Below are 17,634 nucleotides of genomic sequence, written 5' to 3'. Positions count from 1 at the left end.
GAGTTAAATAATTTAAATCATGGAAGTGAAGTTGGTGTAAAAAGTAGGGATGAAATTTTTATGGTTGATGTGAAGATCGGATATTGTGCAAGGCTGTGTTAACATATTTTGTGAATCGTAGTGAAATTCTTCGAATAAACATGAACGTTTGAAGTATGGATCTGAATAATTATTTGGAGTCATCTTTTAACACTTGATCATGCAGGACAATGGTGGGATTTAATTGAAAACTAAGCAGGAACAACAAGAGACATTTATTACCGGTATGTGTTTAAAATTATACTTCTTACATATGAAGCTATATGTATATGTGTTTTGTTTTCATAGCCTGAAACTTTTTTTCATTTACCAAATATTTGAAATATCTGTTGTTTCAATTTCTTCCTTTCAGGATATTGTATCAATATTTGGCCCTGTAGAGGTCTAACAAGATGGGGTTTGGAAATCAGCTGTCTTTACTTTTGTGGAAAAACTTCACTTTGAGATGGCGTCAAAAGGTAAGTTAGTTGTTTGTGTATATGCGATTGTGAATTTCTATTTAGGGTAAATGGATTGAGAGATGGGACAAGTGGGCGTTTTGACAGTGAATTCTTTGACATCATCAGCTGGGTCCAATTGTTTCGTAAGATGCTTTAATCCTTGTTCTGGGACATCATCTATATGGGGGTCCACTGTAGGATATATCCCCCTGTGATTCCTATTTAAGGCCACAATATTTTTTTGGGGGTAAAATTGTATGACCGAATAGTAATTAAGCTGTTAAAATGTCAGGATTTCATATTGCCACATTCACAGATCTGGCTGTCCAATGTAAATTTAGAGCTAGGGTTTTGATCTCTTAATTCAAGATCAACCTTCATGTTTTGTACAAATATTCTTTGATATGATTGAATATGAAAATATGAATACCTTTACAATTTCTTTTGAGAAAGTAAAAGAAAACACTAACCAAGGACCTTTTCCCAAAGTGACTTGTATTATATTTACGGTAGTGGAGATGTTGGCCTCCCCTCCCCCCGACCCCAACCCCCTCATCCTACATTGTATAATTATCTTATGTCTGTCCAACAGTACCGTGTGATTGCGGAGGTGTTGGCCCCCCTTATCCTACTCTTTGTACTTGTGGGAGTACGTACTCGCCCGGATCTCAAGTGGAACCACCCAGAATGTATGTAAAAGTTTGAGTATAGAAAACATTAACCAAAGTCTGATATAATCAATGTTATTATCATATTTGTTTTGAAATTTTAAGAGTATACCTTACGTAAAAGATATTTTATATTGCATTTAAAAAAAAAAATGGAACAATCATTCTCTCCTTAAATTTTGAATGAAATTCTACTTATTTACAAAACATGAATTATCAGCACAAAATATGGCATGTACATGTATAATATAGCAATCATGTTGAAACATCTCATGACCTTGGATGTTCTCTCTACCATACAAGGTCACTTTGATGGCAAGTCCATGCCGAGTGTGGGTATTGTGCCTTTCCTACAGTCGTTCTTCTGTACCTTCAACAACACGTGCTACGAGAATGTCACTCCAAATGAAATGGCGGGAAACACAGATGACTACAAAGATTCTTTGTAAGTACATTGTATAGTGTTTTGTTTTATGTTGCATCCTTTGATATGTTTATTTTAATAAAATTACCTTTTCTAAAGAATTCAAGATAATTCTGGACCAATCTATATATAATACTTAATATGTAACACCAAACTTTCCCAGTGTGTTTACTATCATGGTTTTTGAGATTGCACTGGAACTGTGAATGTACAGTTAAACCTGTATTACTGTAAGAGACCACACTTGAAAAGTCCAAAAAGTGGTCTCATAACACAGGTGGGATCTTGATACAGGTTCAGTTCACAATAAAATCACTACAACGAGGAACATTAAAAGTGGTCTCTTAACACAGGTGTTCTCTTAATACAGGTTCAGTTCACAACAAAATCATTACAACGAGGAACATTAAAAGTGGTCTCTTAATTAACACAGGTGGGATCTTGATACAGGTTCAGTTCACAACAAAATCACTATAACAAGGAACATTAAAAGTGGTCTCTTAACACAAGTGTTCTCTTAAGACAGGTTCAGTTCACAATAAAATCACTACAACGAGGAACATTAAAAGTGGTCGCTTAACACAGGTGTTCTCTTAATACAGGTTCAGTTCACAATAGAATCACTATAACGAGGAACATTAAAAGTGGTCTCTTAACACAAGTGTTCTCTTAAGACAGGTTCAGTTCACAATTAAATCATTTCAATTGGGAATTTTTAAAGTGGTCTCATAACACAGGTGTTCTCTTAATACAGGTTCAGTTCACAATAGAATCACTATAACGAGGAACATTAAAAGTGGTCTCTTAACACAGGTGGTCTCATAATACAGGTCCAGTTCACAATAAAATCACTACAACGAGGAACATTAAAAGTGGTCTCTTAATTAACACAGGTGGGATCTTGATACAGGTTCAGTTCACAATAAAATCACTTCGAGGAACATTAAAAGTCAAAAGTGGTCTCTTAACCAGGTTTTCTCTTAATACAGGTACAGTTCACAATAAAATCACTATAACGAGAAACATTAAAAGTGGTCTCTTAACACAGGTGGTCTCTTAATACAGGTTCAGTTCACAATAAAATCACTATAACAAGGAACATTAAAAGTGGTCTCTTAACACAGGTGGGATCTTGATACAGGTTCAGTTCACAACAAAATCACTACAACGAGGAACATTAAAAGTGGTCTCATAGCATATAAATCATTTGTTGATAGAGGTGGTCTAATGAGCAGGTTTGATTCAATAAATATTCTAATAATCTAAAATTGAAATGTAACTTATATGTATAGACTGTGAAATACCAACAAAATAGTTTGTAAACATGAAACTGCAACAGAAGTATATGGCTATACTCATCCTTGATGCTTATGGGTTATGCTCACTTACGTTCTCTTCACCCCTGTAATATATCATAATAGCAAAATTGAGTGCTCAGTGTGCACCACCTTGTGGATGAGACAAGAAGACTTAAGTTTGATCTTTTGATTTTCATCAAATGAATCCAACGGTAGCACAACGGTAAAACAACTTGCTTTGAAGTAGAATGTCACTCCTCTGTAATCTTCAAAAGACGGGTATCAGTTTAGCGATTGGTCAGGCTATCTGAGACCAATTAGATAGCTAGCCATGTGCCCTCAATTTTTCTATGACATATTCAAGGGGTGCACAGAGTTTAAATGAATATAACCCTGGAGTATCGAGGTTGAGCAATACTGGAATTGATAACTAATTTTGCTTTCATTATGTTTTACTGACAGGATGACAAAGTTGGTTGAAGATATCACAGATGTCCTCAACAATAACATGGACCGGAAACTGATCCTTGATCTGATAGGAACCTGGGATATTATCAGCTCCCTGTCTGCTAAAATCCTCAACGGCTCCACAAAAGGTAAACTACCATGGGGTCTGACAAATCAGAAGCATTATTTTTCAATGAACTAGAGTTTTATCTTTGTTTATTTGGAACATAGTTGTTAAGAGAACATGCAGATTGTCATTAATTTATTAAAAGTCTAAAAAAAGTTTAAATACAACCTTACCTATAAAACAAGCACTGTTGAGATAATGAATGTTTTGTGTGTTTATTTCAGGCCATGTTAAAGTGCTGAGCCTTTTTAAGAATCCTCGAGAGCTTGTTCAGGAAATCGTGAACAATAGCATCACTTTGTCAGAGGGGGCTTTAGTGCACCTTCTTAATGCATCAATAGATTTCGGTCAGGTGAGTAAAAATCACGGATTACCGTGTAACAGGAACATTGATACAAAGTATAGGAAAAAATTACCTGTTACTGAGGTAAATGTGGAAATAAATGTGAGGGGAGAATTTACATGTTGTTTATGTACTAATTTAAAATTTAAAAATGTTCACATTGTCAGTCTTCAAACTGATCACTGTGTGAAAATGTTCATGGTGGCAATGATTCTGAAATCTAATCACTCATTGGTATTTTTTCACACTAAATCGCTCATCAGCATTTCCACACCGCAATAACTTTACAGTACTGAAAATGTGTATGTATAGGCCTCAGATAGCAAGAAAATTAAACGAACATGAATTGTGATTGAAGTCGTAAAAAATGAACACCCAGCAGAATTATCCATATTAACATTATTTTTGTATGGATATCTCCCTTATGGTGACATGTAGTTGGCATAGAGGGTGTAGGTAAGTTTACTGGGGTGTAAGCAGGCACTGATAAAACATCAACACTACTTGTTTGGCAATTCTCTGCTAGAGGTTACAGTACAGCTCACCAACCGGTACTACCAATAATTAAGGTTAAATTGTTCATTTTGTTAATCAAAAGGTGTCAGAGGTTCAATAATTTCACTCTTTGATGATCCATTTACCTTATCCAGTTAATTGTGTAATATTATTTTTTTTGTCAATATATTGTAACACATGTTAATTTTCAGTTCAATCGTCCACACCTTAGCGATGTTTTGCGTGACTTCGAAGTTTGTCCCAGGGTTGGTAAGTCTGTTGGACCAAAGAAATCTGCAGCGCAGGTTCGTGACTTTGTGTGTTCCTCAGATTCCATGCTAGAGTCATTCAGGTTCAAGGACGTTGCTGCCCGACGTACAGTTCAGGCCGAACTTTGTCGCATACCTGAAGCACAACTTGTCAGTTTGTATGACCTCTTCAAAAACAAATACAGCATCCAACATTTCATATTTCAAGTAAGTGCATTGCATAATTTTCATAAATCTCAATTTTTTTTCATGTAGTACTGTTGACTTTATATAAGTACTGAGAATATTTCTTATGAAATATACTGCAGACCTTTCAATTCGGGAGCCACAAACTTAGAAATTAAATTAATATCTTTCAATATAAATATGAAAATGTGAAAAGAATATTGATACTGTACACAGTCTAAGCTTCTTGCCATTGAGAATGTCTTCAATTAGACAAGCTTTTGTCTATTAACTCATTCCCCTCATTAACCCCTGAAGACACTTTTGAACTCTTCCAATTCTAAGGTTGGAATAGTTCATTATGAAACTTCAGGGGTAAATAAGTTAATGCAACGTTTGTATAATAAATGTTTCACTGCTCCTGACACTTATAGACTAATAGAAAAATCTACTTCAATCATCTTTACAAAACTATCTCTAATTACATAATCTTCAAATGGAAATTCATTCATAGGTTTTCTTTGGAAATAATTTTCTGCTTTTTGAAGTTTGATTTTATATTCTAAATTTCAGGTTTTGAGGTTTGTTTTTCTCAATACTGGAAAAATACCAAACGTTACTAAAATCTACGGAAAGTTGAAAGGCTTATTCAAAGATGTAAGTATTTTTTTAGAATGTTACCACTATATATGTATATCTACATAATAGGGCCCCTTTCACATATCTGGTTCAACCAGTTTGTCTGTTTTTAAATGTAACATTTTCGGATATAAATCCTGGGAGACCTGCAAATGTTTATGCAGGCCTTGCAAGGCTTTGTCAAGGCTCTCCTGAAAGCAGCATCAGATTACTAGGTCCGACCTCATTTCATAAACGTTTGGATGGCGATAAACGAATGCGGCCTAAGTATAGCAATGATAAAATCAGAAGCAGTCACAAAAGCAGTAAATGTATACCTGATATCAATTTGGTTGGAAATTATTGTTGCCTATCTTTACGGAATTTCCATGTAATGTTTGATTCACTATTGACTGTTGTAAAGTACTGTATGCCAGGACATTTTCACTGCAGTTAAACTTTTGAGACTGTGTACTATAATGCACCTTCTGGTCCCTAGCCATCAGGAAATGGCCTTACAAGGTACCCCAGGGACAAGACGCTTCAACTAAATGTAACTTGAAGACAGACACCCATTCAGCCACTGGCCATGCTTGCCATTGCTTAACCACTGGGAGAGTTCCAGGATAATACCGCATTACTAGAAAAGCTAGCTTGTCATTAACTCATTCACCCCTGACATTTCATGATAAACTATTCCAACCTTTGAATTGCAGGAGTTCAAATGCGTCTTCAGGGGTGAATGGCTGCTACAGAAGTGTATATGTTTTACTTCATGCTATTTCAGGTAAAGGATCTGGACTCTACAGATGCAGCCACTTTCGAGAAGCCAATTCAAGACCTCATAGCATTTTTTTCAAAGACCGGAAAGCCTAGCCCAGAAGTGATAATGGAACAAATGGGAAAGTTTGTCTGTGGGAGAAACTCCTTCATGCAAATGACATCAACTAAGTCAAAGGATATTCTAGATCGATTTAATTCCTTCAAACGGCCAGACATCAAGGATGACAAGGACAAGGGGGGGAATGATTATGGACCGAACTGTAAGTGAATTTTGTTAGACCGGGTATACAGATTATATCATTACTTAGAGGCCTTACTGAAATGCAGTTTACATTATTTCTGCAAAAACCAGAGGTGCTTCACATGCATATTTTAGGAATTGATATAAGATTTAGTCCATGCCTAAAAGAAGGGACATGCTATTGTTTATATATTGTTATTTACTTGTCACAAAACTCTGAAACTGTGGATTTTTAGCTCTGACTGTAAGTTTGGCATTGTTCTGGTCCAAGTGTGTTCATTTATCTCGGAATATTTCTTAACCACCAGAACCTTTTCAGTTGCAATACGCAAAAGCAATCTTAAATAACATCTTGGTATATCGCTTGATACCAGGTACATAAAATATCAAATGTTAAATCTTCCTTGAAACCATAAAATTGAACCTATAGGAATAAAAATTGGATATAGATTGTGAATTGCATCTTGTTAGCCGTATAATATTTTGACAGCGCCGGTTTGTATGGAGTTGGTGGAGTTGATGAATGCCAATATAAACACACAAATCTTATGGAAACATCTGCGCCCAGTTGTCCTGGGAAAGATTCCCTACGCACCGGACACTGCAGCTGTCAGGGAAATTATCAAGGGGGTAAGGTTTTACACCTGTTCTGATTCAAGCATTGTAGTTAGATCTGTCAGATATGCGTTTATGTCGCACAAAATATTTATCTACTTGGTTTAGTCCTTGTCTATAGGAAGTAAACGGCGTTATCTTATCTTTGTTAATGTAAAAGTCAATTTTTTTCATGGTTGGAAATGCTTATTTTGTTAGTTTGAGTAAATAAGCACAAAATTATCCACATGCACATATTCAATTATGGATTATACAGGTGGTAGATATACAATACATGTATATAGATTTCTGCATCATGATCAGTTTAAAGAGTCACAATGCAAATTATTCCACATGCAAGAAATTCCACTTTTTTACCATTAGTAGTGCTGACTCTTGTTCTCATCCACTTATCAAAAATTTAAAATCTTTGAGATATATATATCTAACTTAATCGGAAGGATTTAACCTATGCTGCATTGAAATGCTATATAGTGCTTTAAGTTTGCTTTCTGCAACAATGTTATACACTGCTGATATTCAATATTTCTTCTTAACTCACTGGTCGAAGGGAAACTAAATAATGGGGTGAATTTTTCCATTAAAAGCACTTGAAAGGTGGCTGCAAATGTTCTGGTTGTATCAATAAGTGGAAAATATTTATTTTTTGTTTACATTCTAGGCCAACCGGACATTTAGTGACCTGGCAAGGATGGTGAAACTGGCTGAAGACTGGGAGGATTATGCCGAGTACCTTGAGAAGTATCTCAAGACTAGTCCCACCATGGATATGATCCGGGTAATAATCACTTAAATGTTCAATTTGGGAGAAATAATTACCATGTTATACAATCTATGTAGTTTTTCTTTCGGTCCTTTTCAATCCTTTTGACTTTTAAAGTGTTAGGTTGGAACCAAGCATTCAGACTTTTAACAAAATGGCTACTTCTCTAATTGTAGTCTTGAATTAGAAAATGATCCGTTGAATAGCTTACGTATCATAATGACCATATAATAGCTTTTTTCAGTCAGTAACTTAGCCTTACTGATTTTAATTTCTAAAAGTTTGGAGGTCTGCATATCTGTCCGCAGTCTTCAGATGAAAATGTAGAAGAAACTCCATGAAAAATGTTTGTTAAAATTATCATCTAGGCAACTTACAAAAACATCAATCTGGTTGTTTTTTTTTCAATTATATATGATCTGAAGTAGCCAGAATGATTTACCTCTGCCCACTTATCTAATGTTTGTTTATTTATTTTAGGCGTTTGCATCGTCGTGTTTGTGCGATATCTTGGAGAGCAAGACAATGAACCTGATCAAGTCAAAAACAAAATCCAAGAATGTGTGTCGGTTCCTACAGACCTACCTCAGTAAGGACCCAAAGGCCGACGGCAACTTTGACTGGGAGAAGACTCTCCATTACACCAAGATATTTGCCCGAGTAGTGGCTGAGTATGGCAAGGTAACCGTCATATTGATCATGGTTGATGCTGATGATGAGATATGCAGTAATTAAAATTGAGTGATTTGTTAATTAATCTGGTCATAAAATAGTTCTAAGGAACTATGTATCGTTATATGGTTTGGGCCAAATCCATCAAAATTCAAAACTGTTCAAGGAACTTTCAAACAAATATTTCTTTAATTTTGAATGCTTCCCTGATGCGATTATGAAATTTTGTTTTTGCATTCTTTATTACGGATGCTGACCTAGAATTGCCAAAGACTAGCTACAGCACTAGTTGGAGCAATATGTTATCAACTGATCAGAGCAGCCTCTGGTGGCAAAAATTAGAAAACTTATGTTCTATTTGAATACGAATTTGTGAAGTGTTATTTTCCTGTTTATGTTGAAAAGTATGCTTGCAGACTTGCTTAATTTTGAATTGAGGTTTCCATGATCATTGTAGCTATAATGTGATATTTGACTGACTGAGATATTATTTTTTGTGTTAAGTTCATTGAAAATATCATTTCCAGGAAGTAATCCCATATAATATTGTACCCAGTGTTATAACAATGACCTAGCTGGCACTATAATCTCACAATTCTGATGTAAACTAGCAGCATTGGAGATTTCATTATGTCATGTTTAAAGTATTAGCTATATAGTATATATTCAGACTTATTCCTGTTTTCCACAGTGTTTCCAGTTTGACAAGTTTGTTGGTTACTCCTCGGAGGACGAGCTCATTGAGAACAGCCTCGACATGATTGAGGCTGACAACTTTTGGGGAGGTTAGTAGTAGTTGGACACACATGATATTTTGGCAGTGATTTAATTTATGTTCTGTATATGATTTCAGTTTTAAATTGCCTGTCATTAACAGAATGTTCTTGTCTTAACAATTTTGTGATGATAGTAAAAAGAAAAAAATAGTATGTTGATTTATCTTTGATTTAATCCGATGGATAAACTGGACATTAGCTGGAATTGTTCTGTTGTAAATGGTTATGAAATGTGTCATACCCTTTGAATTTTTGATTTCTAAATTTGGTATAGAATAATCTGAATTCAGGGGGAAAAGTTTTTCAAGATTTTGTTCTTTCTTTAACATCAAGGACTTAAAAATCAATGAATTGGTAAAAAATAATGTTGAGAGAAAAAAGGAGAAAAAGGCTCACATACTGTTACTGACATATGTACTGATAACACAGTCATTTTGATTGTAGCCCTGGTGTTTGACGTGAAGCCTGGAGCAGATCCGCTCCCTACCCATCTCTCATACAAAATCAGGATGGACACCACCAAAGTGGACGACACTAAACGCGTTACTGACAAGTAAGGATTTTTTTTCAAGATCTATCGTCAGCCTACTGAAGGCTAAAGAGATAAATTGTTTCAGAGATGGTGTAATATTTTCATAACATAGGTGTCAACCTCTGAAACCTCCAATGAGGGAGATTTCCCTCATTCCCTGTTTCCAATGAGGGAGATCTCCTCGTTTCCAATGAGCGAGATCTCCTTGTTTCCAATGAGGGAGAAAGTGCTGAAATACGAGTGAAACTGCTTTGTCCAATTTATTTTTCCCTTCTTTATGTCAAAATAACTCCAAAAAGCATTCATTTGATTAAGACACACCTGTTAAGATCATTACACATATCCTGCAGTAATTTGGAGACCACAGGATGTAGGTTTAAGTTTGTGTGCGTTTTGACTTGAATGAGGGAGTTTCGAGGGAGATTGGTATATTTTGGGCAAAAGGAGGGAGGTTTCCTTCCTAATGATGGAAGGTTGAAAGCAATGTCACAATCTCTGGTAAAATGAAGTAAAATGTTGTTGTAAGTTCCCATAATGTCACTGTCTTTACCTATTGTAATGACCTCTGTGTAATTGTTTTAGGTATTGGCGCCCTGGCCCCCGGAGACGTGCGGGAATGGAGACTAAATATCTGACGTACGGTTTCGCCTACCTACAGGACATGGTGGATCATGCTATTATCAAGTACCAAACAGGACGTGAGGATGATACAGGCGTCATTCTCCAGCAGTTCCCCTATCCTTGCTATGTAGAGGACTCGTAAGTTAGCCCTAAATTCATACACAACGATGTTCTGTTAGGATGGGTCAGTCAGGGTTGGTCAGTCAGGGTGGATCAGTCAGGGTTGGTCAGTCAGGGTGGATCAGTCAGGGTGGATCAGTCAGGGTTGGTCAGTCAGGGTGGATCAGTCAGTGTTGGTCAGTCAGGGTTGGTCAGTCAGGGTTGGTCAGTCAGGGTTGGTCAGTCAGGGTGGGTCAGTCAGGGTGGATCAGTCAGGGTTGGTCAGTCAGGGTGGATCAGTCAGGGTGGATCAGTCAGGGTTGGTCAGTCAGGGTGGATCAGTCAGGGTGGATCAGTCAGGGTTGGTCAGTCAGGGTGGATCAGTCAGGGTGGATCAGTCAGGGTTGGTCAGTCAGGGTGGATCAGTCAGGGTGGGTCAGTCAGGGTGGATCAGTCAGGGTGGGTCAGTCAGGGTGGATCAGTCAGGGTGGGTCAGTCAGGGTGGATCAGTCAGGGTTGGTCAGTCAGGGTGGATCAGTCAGGGTTGGTCAGTCAGGGTGGATCAGTCAGGGTGGGTCAGTCAGGGTGGATCAGTCAGGGTGGGTCAGTCAGGGTGGATCAGTCAGGGTGGGTCAGTCAGGGTGGATCAGTCAGGGTTGGTCAGTCAGGGTGGATCAGTCAGGGTTGGTCAGTCAGGGTGGATCAGTCATTGGAGACTATCAAAGTACTTATGTCAAACTAACCCCAAGAAAAATTGAGTGTGTAGATGTTTTATAATCTTGATACTATAAAAGTGGAAAATCTTATATGTGGAAATGTTTACATTGTGACTCTTTAAACTGATTGCCGTGTGGAAATTTTTAAATTTGACAATGGTTCTAAAATCGATATATATTCTATATATCTATAATCTTTAAAGATATATTCCCATGTACATATTTTTGAGTTAATTTAAATTCAACGTGAAAAATTGAGAGAATTTCCACACTGCGAAATTTTTCACTTTTTTTAGTTGAAGAATGGTTATCAATATCATGCATTAAATTATACCTTTGATATTTCATTAACTGACCTTTCAGGAAAGATAAACACTTTGTAATGGGAATAACTGAAGCTAGTTTGATGATATCTATTAAGTGTCTTCAGAAAATAGCCTCTGTTTTATTGAAGCGATTCGTATTACTCTGACAAAGCACTGTTTTGATGAACTGTCTTTTTTAGGTTTATGGAAGTGGTCTCCAAGACGTTGCCGCTGTTCCTCGTCCTGGCCTGGATCTTCCCCGTAGCCCTGCTGTGTAAGAACATCGTGTACGAAAAGGAGAAACGACTGAAGGAGATGATGAAGATTATGGGACTAGGGAACGGTGTCCACTGGATGGCCTGGTTCATCAACGCCTTCGTCACAATGTTCATCACCGTCAGCTTGCTGGTTATCATTTGTAAGGTAAGAAAGTATTGTCAGGTAGTGTGATTATTTATTTAACCCTTTCAACCCTATGTATCTTCAGTAGACTTTTACCTGGATGAGTCCATGATGGTCTACAGTGATGAAAGGGTTAAGTATGAAAAGATGAAAGGAAAGAAAAAAGTCATTTTAATTACAGGAAAATTATACAGTATTTGTTTCTGTATGGGAAGGTCATACGAAAATTTAATGTTTTTGTATGGTAGGATCATACAAAAATTGTATGTGTCAGTATAGAAAGATCATACAAAAATTGTCTGTTTCAGTATGGGAAGATGATACATTTCTCGTCTGTTCCAGTATGAGATGATCACACAATATTTGTGTGTTTCAGTAAGGAAAGATCATACATTATTTGTCTGTTTCAGTATGGGAAGATCATACAACAATCTGACCCTGTGATTCTGCTGCTGTTCTTCACCTCCTTCGGTGTGGCTACCATCAGCATGGTGTTCATGATCAGCGTGTGTTTCTCCCAGGCCAACCTGGCCGCCTGCTCAGCAGGCTTCATCTACTTCATCATGTACCAGCCATACAGCTTTGCTAAACGCTGGGAGGATGTCCTCAGCGGTTGGAATAAGATGAGTGTGGTAAGTATTGTAATAAAGATGTATGATCAGCTGCTGTATCCTTGTAAACAGATAGTGTATGTGTCCCTGTATGTACTCTTTCTCAGAGAATTTCCCTTCATTTTGGTCTGTAAATCACTCTATTCATTGTCTGTTTTCAGTGTTTCTCGTCAAATGTGGCGTTTGGGTTTGGCTGTACCTACATTGCACGGTTTGAAGAACAGAACATTGGAGTACAATGGAGTAACATTGCCAAGACCCCTCTGGTGGACGATGAGTTCAGCATGCTTTACTGCATCCTCATGTTGTGGTTGGACGCCATCTTGTACGGACTTATCACTTGGTACATAGAGGCCGTTTTCCCAGGTACACACAGTGATATGTCAAATAATATTTAAGATAGCCCAGCGAGTAGAGCATCAAGGAGCTGAAACCTCAGATGATGTGGATATTACGAAACTGCAATTTTATAAACATGTGTATTAAAATGTTTTTCAAAAAGTTTGAGAGATGTGGTTGATAATTAAACTAACAAACTGACACCTTTGAAATACTATAGAAAGTTGATTTTTTAGAATTTTAAATTGCGCAACATATACAGGAAAATGATACACGTGCAAAGTTTGTCTGAATGGTACTTTTGATTGATTTTTTTTTTTTTTTGTAGGACAATATGGGATCCCTCGACCATTTTATTTCTTTTTTCTCAGGTCTTACTGGTGTGGTACTGGAAACAGAAAGGTCAAAGGTGAAGGTGGAGAGGAAGAGGAAGAAGAATCTACATATGAGCCTGAACCAGTTACAGGTATGTAATGTTCTAAATTCAACACCTTGATAACAATTTCTAAACATTTTCCTCAGGTTGGTAAGTATGGATTATGAAAAATCTTTTTGACAGAACCAATAAAATGTTCTATGTGACGTTTCGATGACTAGAACGACACTGTCACCTTCATCAGACAAATGACCAGTGAAGTGTATGCAAACAAAGGTGTAAAATGTGTACGAGTTGTCCACAAAATCGATGTCGATTTCAGCTATGCTGTAAACAAATGTACAATAGTTGTTATATATGTACCGAAATGGATGTACGAGAGCCTTTGAGCCCCCTCGTCTCGATTTAGAACTGGCCCACTGCAGCGTATCCAGATGGCTTCCTTTATCTGCCACTTGAACAGATTGCTCTCTCTGTCCAAAACTTTGGAGTTATCCCAGTCAATCACATAATTTTTTTTGTATGGCATGGTCTGTGATTGCCAATTTATTTATCTGGGACTCCGACTGCTTCCTTTCTGATCTGGTTAATTTCCTACCTTCTTGGGTTTCTGTATCTTTCTGTTGTTCACCAAGGCGGACCCCAAAAATCCTTCCAGTCTCTCCAATATACGACGCATCGCAGTTTTTGCTTCCGATTTTGTATATGCATTCTGCAGTGCGTCGTATAAGTGTTTTATCCTTAGGGTGTACTGGGATATTGCAAAACGTCTTGTGGGGCTTCATGGCTCTTGCTATGCCATGAATGCGATATATCCTCTGGATGGTTTCGGATATACCCTTTGCATACGGGATGACCACTTGACCTTTGGTTTTGTTCTTATCCTTGATTGGCTTTTTCTTGTTCTTCTCCTTACTTTGACACTGTTTTTGTACCCGTTTTAGGGCCCATTCACTGGTCATTTGTCTGATGAAGGTGACAGTGTACATATCATACTAGTCATCAAAATGTCACATAGAATTTTTTATTGGTTGTGTAAAAAAGAACTTTTCATAACCATATGTGTCTGTCATAACAGGTCAGGTAGACTTTTATCCTCCATCATGTGAGTCTGTTGTACAGGTTTGGGTAGATTTGTGTCCTCTCTCATTTATCTCACTTATAGATTATTCATTTGAAATCCTGGCTTCCATTTAGGCAAACACACTTTTCATTAATACCGGGGTACCGTCCATGGTAGGAAATTGAGGGAATAGTGTTTTACATTCACTGGAGATAGAAGAGTTGTAGTAGAGTTGTTTCTTTTCTGCAGGCATCAACATGGAAGACGAACCAATGGGGCGTCCCCTTGGAGTGTCAATCAGAAATCTCAGGAAAGCCTATGGAAAAAAGATGGCAGTTGATGGTCTTAGCATCAACTTCTACGAAGGTCAAATTACATCATTTCTGGGTCACAACGGTGCAGGCAAAACCACCACAATGTAAGTCTGAAACTGATATGAAAGATTTTGTAGATTACATGTGTGAAGTTTATAGAAGATGGACAGTACATGTACATCAAAACAGAATGGTTACTTCTGTATTCATGAATGTTTTATTTTTCCTACTGTTTTATATTATACACTGTGTCTGCATTTGTAGGTCGATACTGACAGGCTTGTTCCCACCGACTGAGGGTACGGCCTACGTCTATGGGAAGGACATCACCACCCACATGGAGGACATCCGATCGAGTCTGGGGTTATGTCCGCAGTATAACGCCCTCTTCCCTTAGTAAGTGACACTTATCAACCCTTTCACCACTGTAGACCATAACGGCCATAAAATGTAAATGTACAATATTTTCAGAATTTGTGTTAATTTAAAAAAAAATGTTGCTGAATACTTAAATGTAATTTTTTGCTTCTCCACCTTAAGAGGAATCATAAAATGTACCTGTCCATAATGTGTGTGTTTCAGTTTGACTTTGAAAGAACATCTGTGGTTCTATGCACGGCTGAAGGGGCTGACCAACGTCCAGGCCAAGGCCGAGGCCAAACAGTTGATACAGGACATAAAGCTACCCCACAAGAAACATGCCTTTCCTAAAATGCTCTCAGGTAAGCTTGTTGATCAATATACGGTATACCAGGAAACTTTTGTCAAGTCAAAAATTCGCCCTTTACTGGTAAAATCCATATTTGCCCAGTGTTATTTTTGCCCTTCTCTTGTAATGACAAGTTTGGTGTGTTTTGATATTCGCTTTCAGGATAAATTCGTCCCTCATTACAGAAGGCAAAAAAATGCGAAGGTTAAACTGCAGCAAAAATTTCCCAGTAAACAATTTATTTTAAGATCTTGTGGTATACCTTGCATAAAATAGTACTTGTTTTTTGGTTGTAATTGTCTCATTACGAAGTCTTATTTTTAATATTCAACAATGATTATTCATTTTAATGATTTGCTTCTTGATAAAAGCTGGATTTTTTGTTGGAAAGAAAATAGTGATTTATATTTCAATTATTCATTGTTTTCACCCTTTGTTATCGTTTTGTAGGTGGTATGAAAAGGAAGCTCTCTGTTGCTATAGCGTTCGTTGGAAATGCCAAGACTGTGATCCTGGATGAGCCAACGGCAGGTGTTGATCCTTATGCCAGGCGGTCGATCTGGGAACTCCTACTTAAGTTCAAAAAAAGTATGTCGCAATAAGCCATTATCATCTACCCTGTTCCAAAAAGATTTGTTTTTTTCCCCCCAATACATATGTTGAAACTGTTTCATTATCGTATGTAAGATATATGGACATAGTGGCAAATTTATGCCAGACTCCATAAACAAACTGAATATGACAGAGACATTTTGTTGTCTTGACTTTCCATTTTTACTTCAAACTTTGAACTGTTTAAAAAAAATGTTTCCATAATAGGAAGTTTTTTTATTGTTTTAATTGTTCATTGAATTTTATGTCCTTGGAGTGCTGATAGAGTTGAGTTGAGGGCCCTGAGCTCTCCACTGTACAAACAAAAAAACATCCAACCATCATGCCTTTATTATGCGCCTTTCACACTCCGACCTCAGATCAGACGAGACTACCCGCTGAATTTAAGCATATCACTAAGCGGAGGAAAGCCTTCCACTACTCATTTATCTAACTATTAGTTTGTGTACTCTTCCAAGCAGTATTAAAATTCCATTGAATATATATTATTTTATTGTGTTATGTTTATTTTATTTCTTTGATTTCACTCACATTCAGTTGTCACATTTTGTCATGAAATTGGTAGAATTACGATTTTTTCTGTGATTCTGCTGAAACGTGCATTCCTGTTTAAGATGTCCTACTGTTCATCCCCATCCAACCTGCTATCCTTGTTCTATTTTCCATTACAACTCAAGGAAAATTTCCACATATAAGTCTAAAAGATAACCCTTATCTATACCTTGTGTTTTGTGTAGACCGTACAATCCTGTTGTCAACTCACCACATGGATGAAGCCGACGTCCTCGGAGACAGGATAGCGATCATCTCACAGGGAAAGCTCTGCTGTTGTGGCTCCAGCCTCTTCCTCAAGTCTCTCTACGGTAACGGCTACTACATGACTCTGGTGCGGGAGGGTGCGGAGGAAATAGACGAGGAAAACGACGAGTACGAGATGATATATGAAAATGTCCTGCCATTATTGAAGCCAAAACGGAGAGAGGTATTCTACAATTACATGTAACTGAACATTTTTTAATAATTAATTTCAATAAGATTACATTGATAAAAAAATTACGGTACAATAAATTAGTGGCAGAAAAATATATATTTTTATGGAATTAAAATTTATGGAAGGGATTTGATTATAATACTTAATATTACTGCAAAAACCATCTATTCTGATTAGAGAATATATATTAGAAGAATAATTCTTACAATGTATTTGAGCTTGGTATTGATTTTTTTTTATTAAGGGTCGTCTAGATGTGGATGAAGGATTTGCAGAAAGGTCTAATGATAATGACATTTCTTTTCTGATGCCGACTCCCCCGCCTGATGGTGATCTGAAACCAGGTGTGTATACATATACCATTGACTTCAAAGTACTTACATGTCATCTCCATTACATACTAGTATATACAAGTACATTCAGAGATTGATTTCAGTGTTATAAGATAAATTAGTTGTAAAAACTAGGCTGAGGACAAAGGTATAACATGCATGTCGTAAAGATTTATATCAAATGCGTTTTACCCGTTTCCTGCCTATAACTTAAAGATCCCTGTCCCACTGTACTGTGTTTTTTCCTATATAGAGTAATCTCCCCTAACTTCCCTTTGGATATAGCTGTAGCATAGCTAGGCAAAGAAACTTCTGTTGACCAGGTAGCTCAATCAGTTATAAAGGTGTAGTACACATATATCAATTTGATGTCCAGGGTCTGGCCCTGCTGAGTTTTTTACGCTCAAAACACTGTTATTGATTATATTT

General features: G+C 37.1%; 1 protein-coding gene across 1 annotated transcript in view; it reads left to right on the top strand.

Moving 5' to 3' along the window:
- Window positions 1-431: 431 nt before the first annotated feature.
- LOC110442822 (ATP-binding cassette sub-family A member 1-like) overlaps window positions 432-17,634 on the top strand; it is a 37,509-nt gene continuing 20,306 nt past the window's right edge. The window contains exons 1-24 of the mRNA XM_021486631.1: window positions 432-497; window positions 1,072-1,168; window positions 1,451-1,592; window positions 3,332-3,465; window positions 3,668-3,795; window positions 4,494-4,757; window positions 5,289-5,372; window positions 6,121-6,376; window positions 6,848-6,987; window positions 7,634-7,750; window positions 8,216-8,416; window positions 9,099-9,192; window positions 9,628-9,736; window positions 10,298-10,474; window positions 11,657-11,879; window positions 12,269-12,490; window positions 12,631-12,835; window positions 13,137-13,274; window positions 14,497-14,665; window positions 14,826-14,957; window positions 15,144-15,283; window positions 15,721-15,858; window positions 16,620-16,864; window positions 17,118-17,217. Of these exons, the coding sequence (XP_021342306.1) occupies window positions 432-497; window positions 1,072-1,168; window positions 1,451-1,592; window positions 3,332-3,465; window positions 3,668-3,795; window positions 4,494-4,757; window positions 5,289-5,372; window positions 6,121-6,376; window positions 6,848-6,987; window positions 7,634-7,750; window positions 8,216-8,416; window positions 9,099-9,192; window positions 9,628-9,736; window positions 10,298-10,474; window positions 11,657-11,879; window positions 12,269-12,490; window positions 12,631-12,835; window positions 13,137-13,274; window positions 14,497-14,665; window positions 14,826-14,957; window positions 15,144-15,283; window positions 15,721-15,858; window positions 16,620-16,864; window positions 17,118-17,217 (3,721 nt within the window). The remainder of the gene's footprint in view (window positions 498-1,071; window positions 1,169-1,450; window positions 1,593-3,331; window positions 3,466-3,667; window positions 3,796-4,493; window positions 4,758-5,288; window positions 5,373-6,120; window positions 6,377-6,847; window positions 6,988-7,633; window positions 7,751-8,215; window positions 8,417-9,098; window positions 9,193-9,627; window positions 9,737-10,297; window positions 10,475-11,656; window positions 11,880-12,268; window positions 12,491-12,630; window positions 12,836-13,136; window positions 13,275-14,496; window positions 14,666-14,825; window positions 14,958-15,143; window positions 15,284-15,720; window positions 15,859-16,619; window positions 16,865-17,117; window positions 17,218-17,634) is intronic.

Source organism: Mizuhopecten yessoensis, unplaced genomic scaffold (assembly GCF_002113885.1).
Source record: "Mizuhopecten yessoensis strain PY_sf001 unplaced genomic scaffold, ASM211388v2 scaffold716301, whole genome shotgun sequence".
NCBI lineage: Eukaryota > Metazoa > Mollusca > Bivalvia > Pectinida > Pectinidae > Mizuhopecten > Mizuhopecten yessoensis.
The sequence above is the reverse complement of the archived record's forward strand: the minus strand, read 5'-3'. Positions and strand labels throughout refer to the sequence as shown.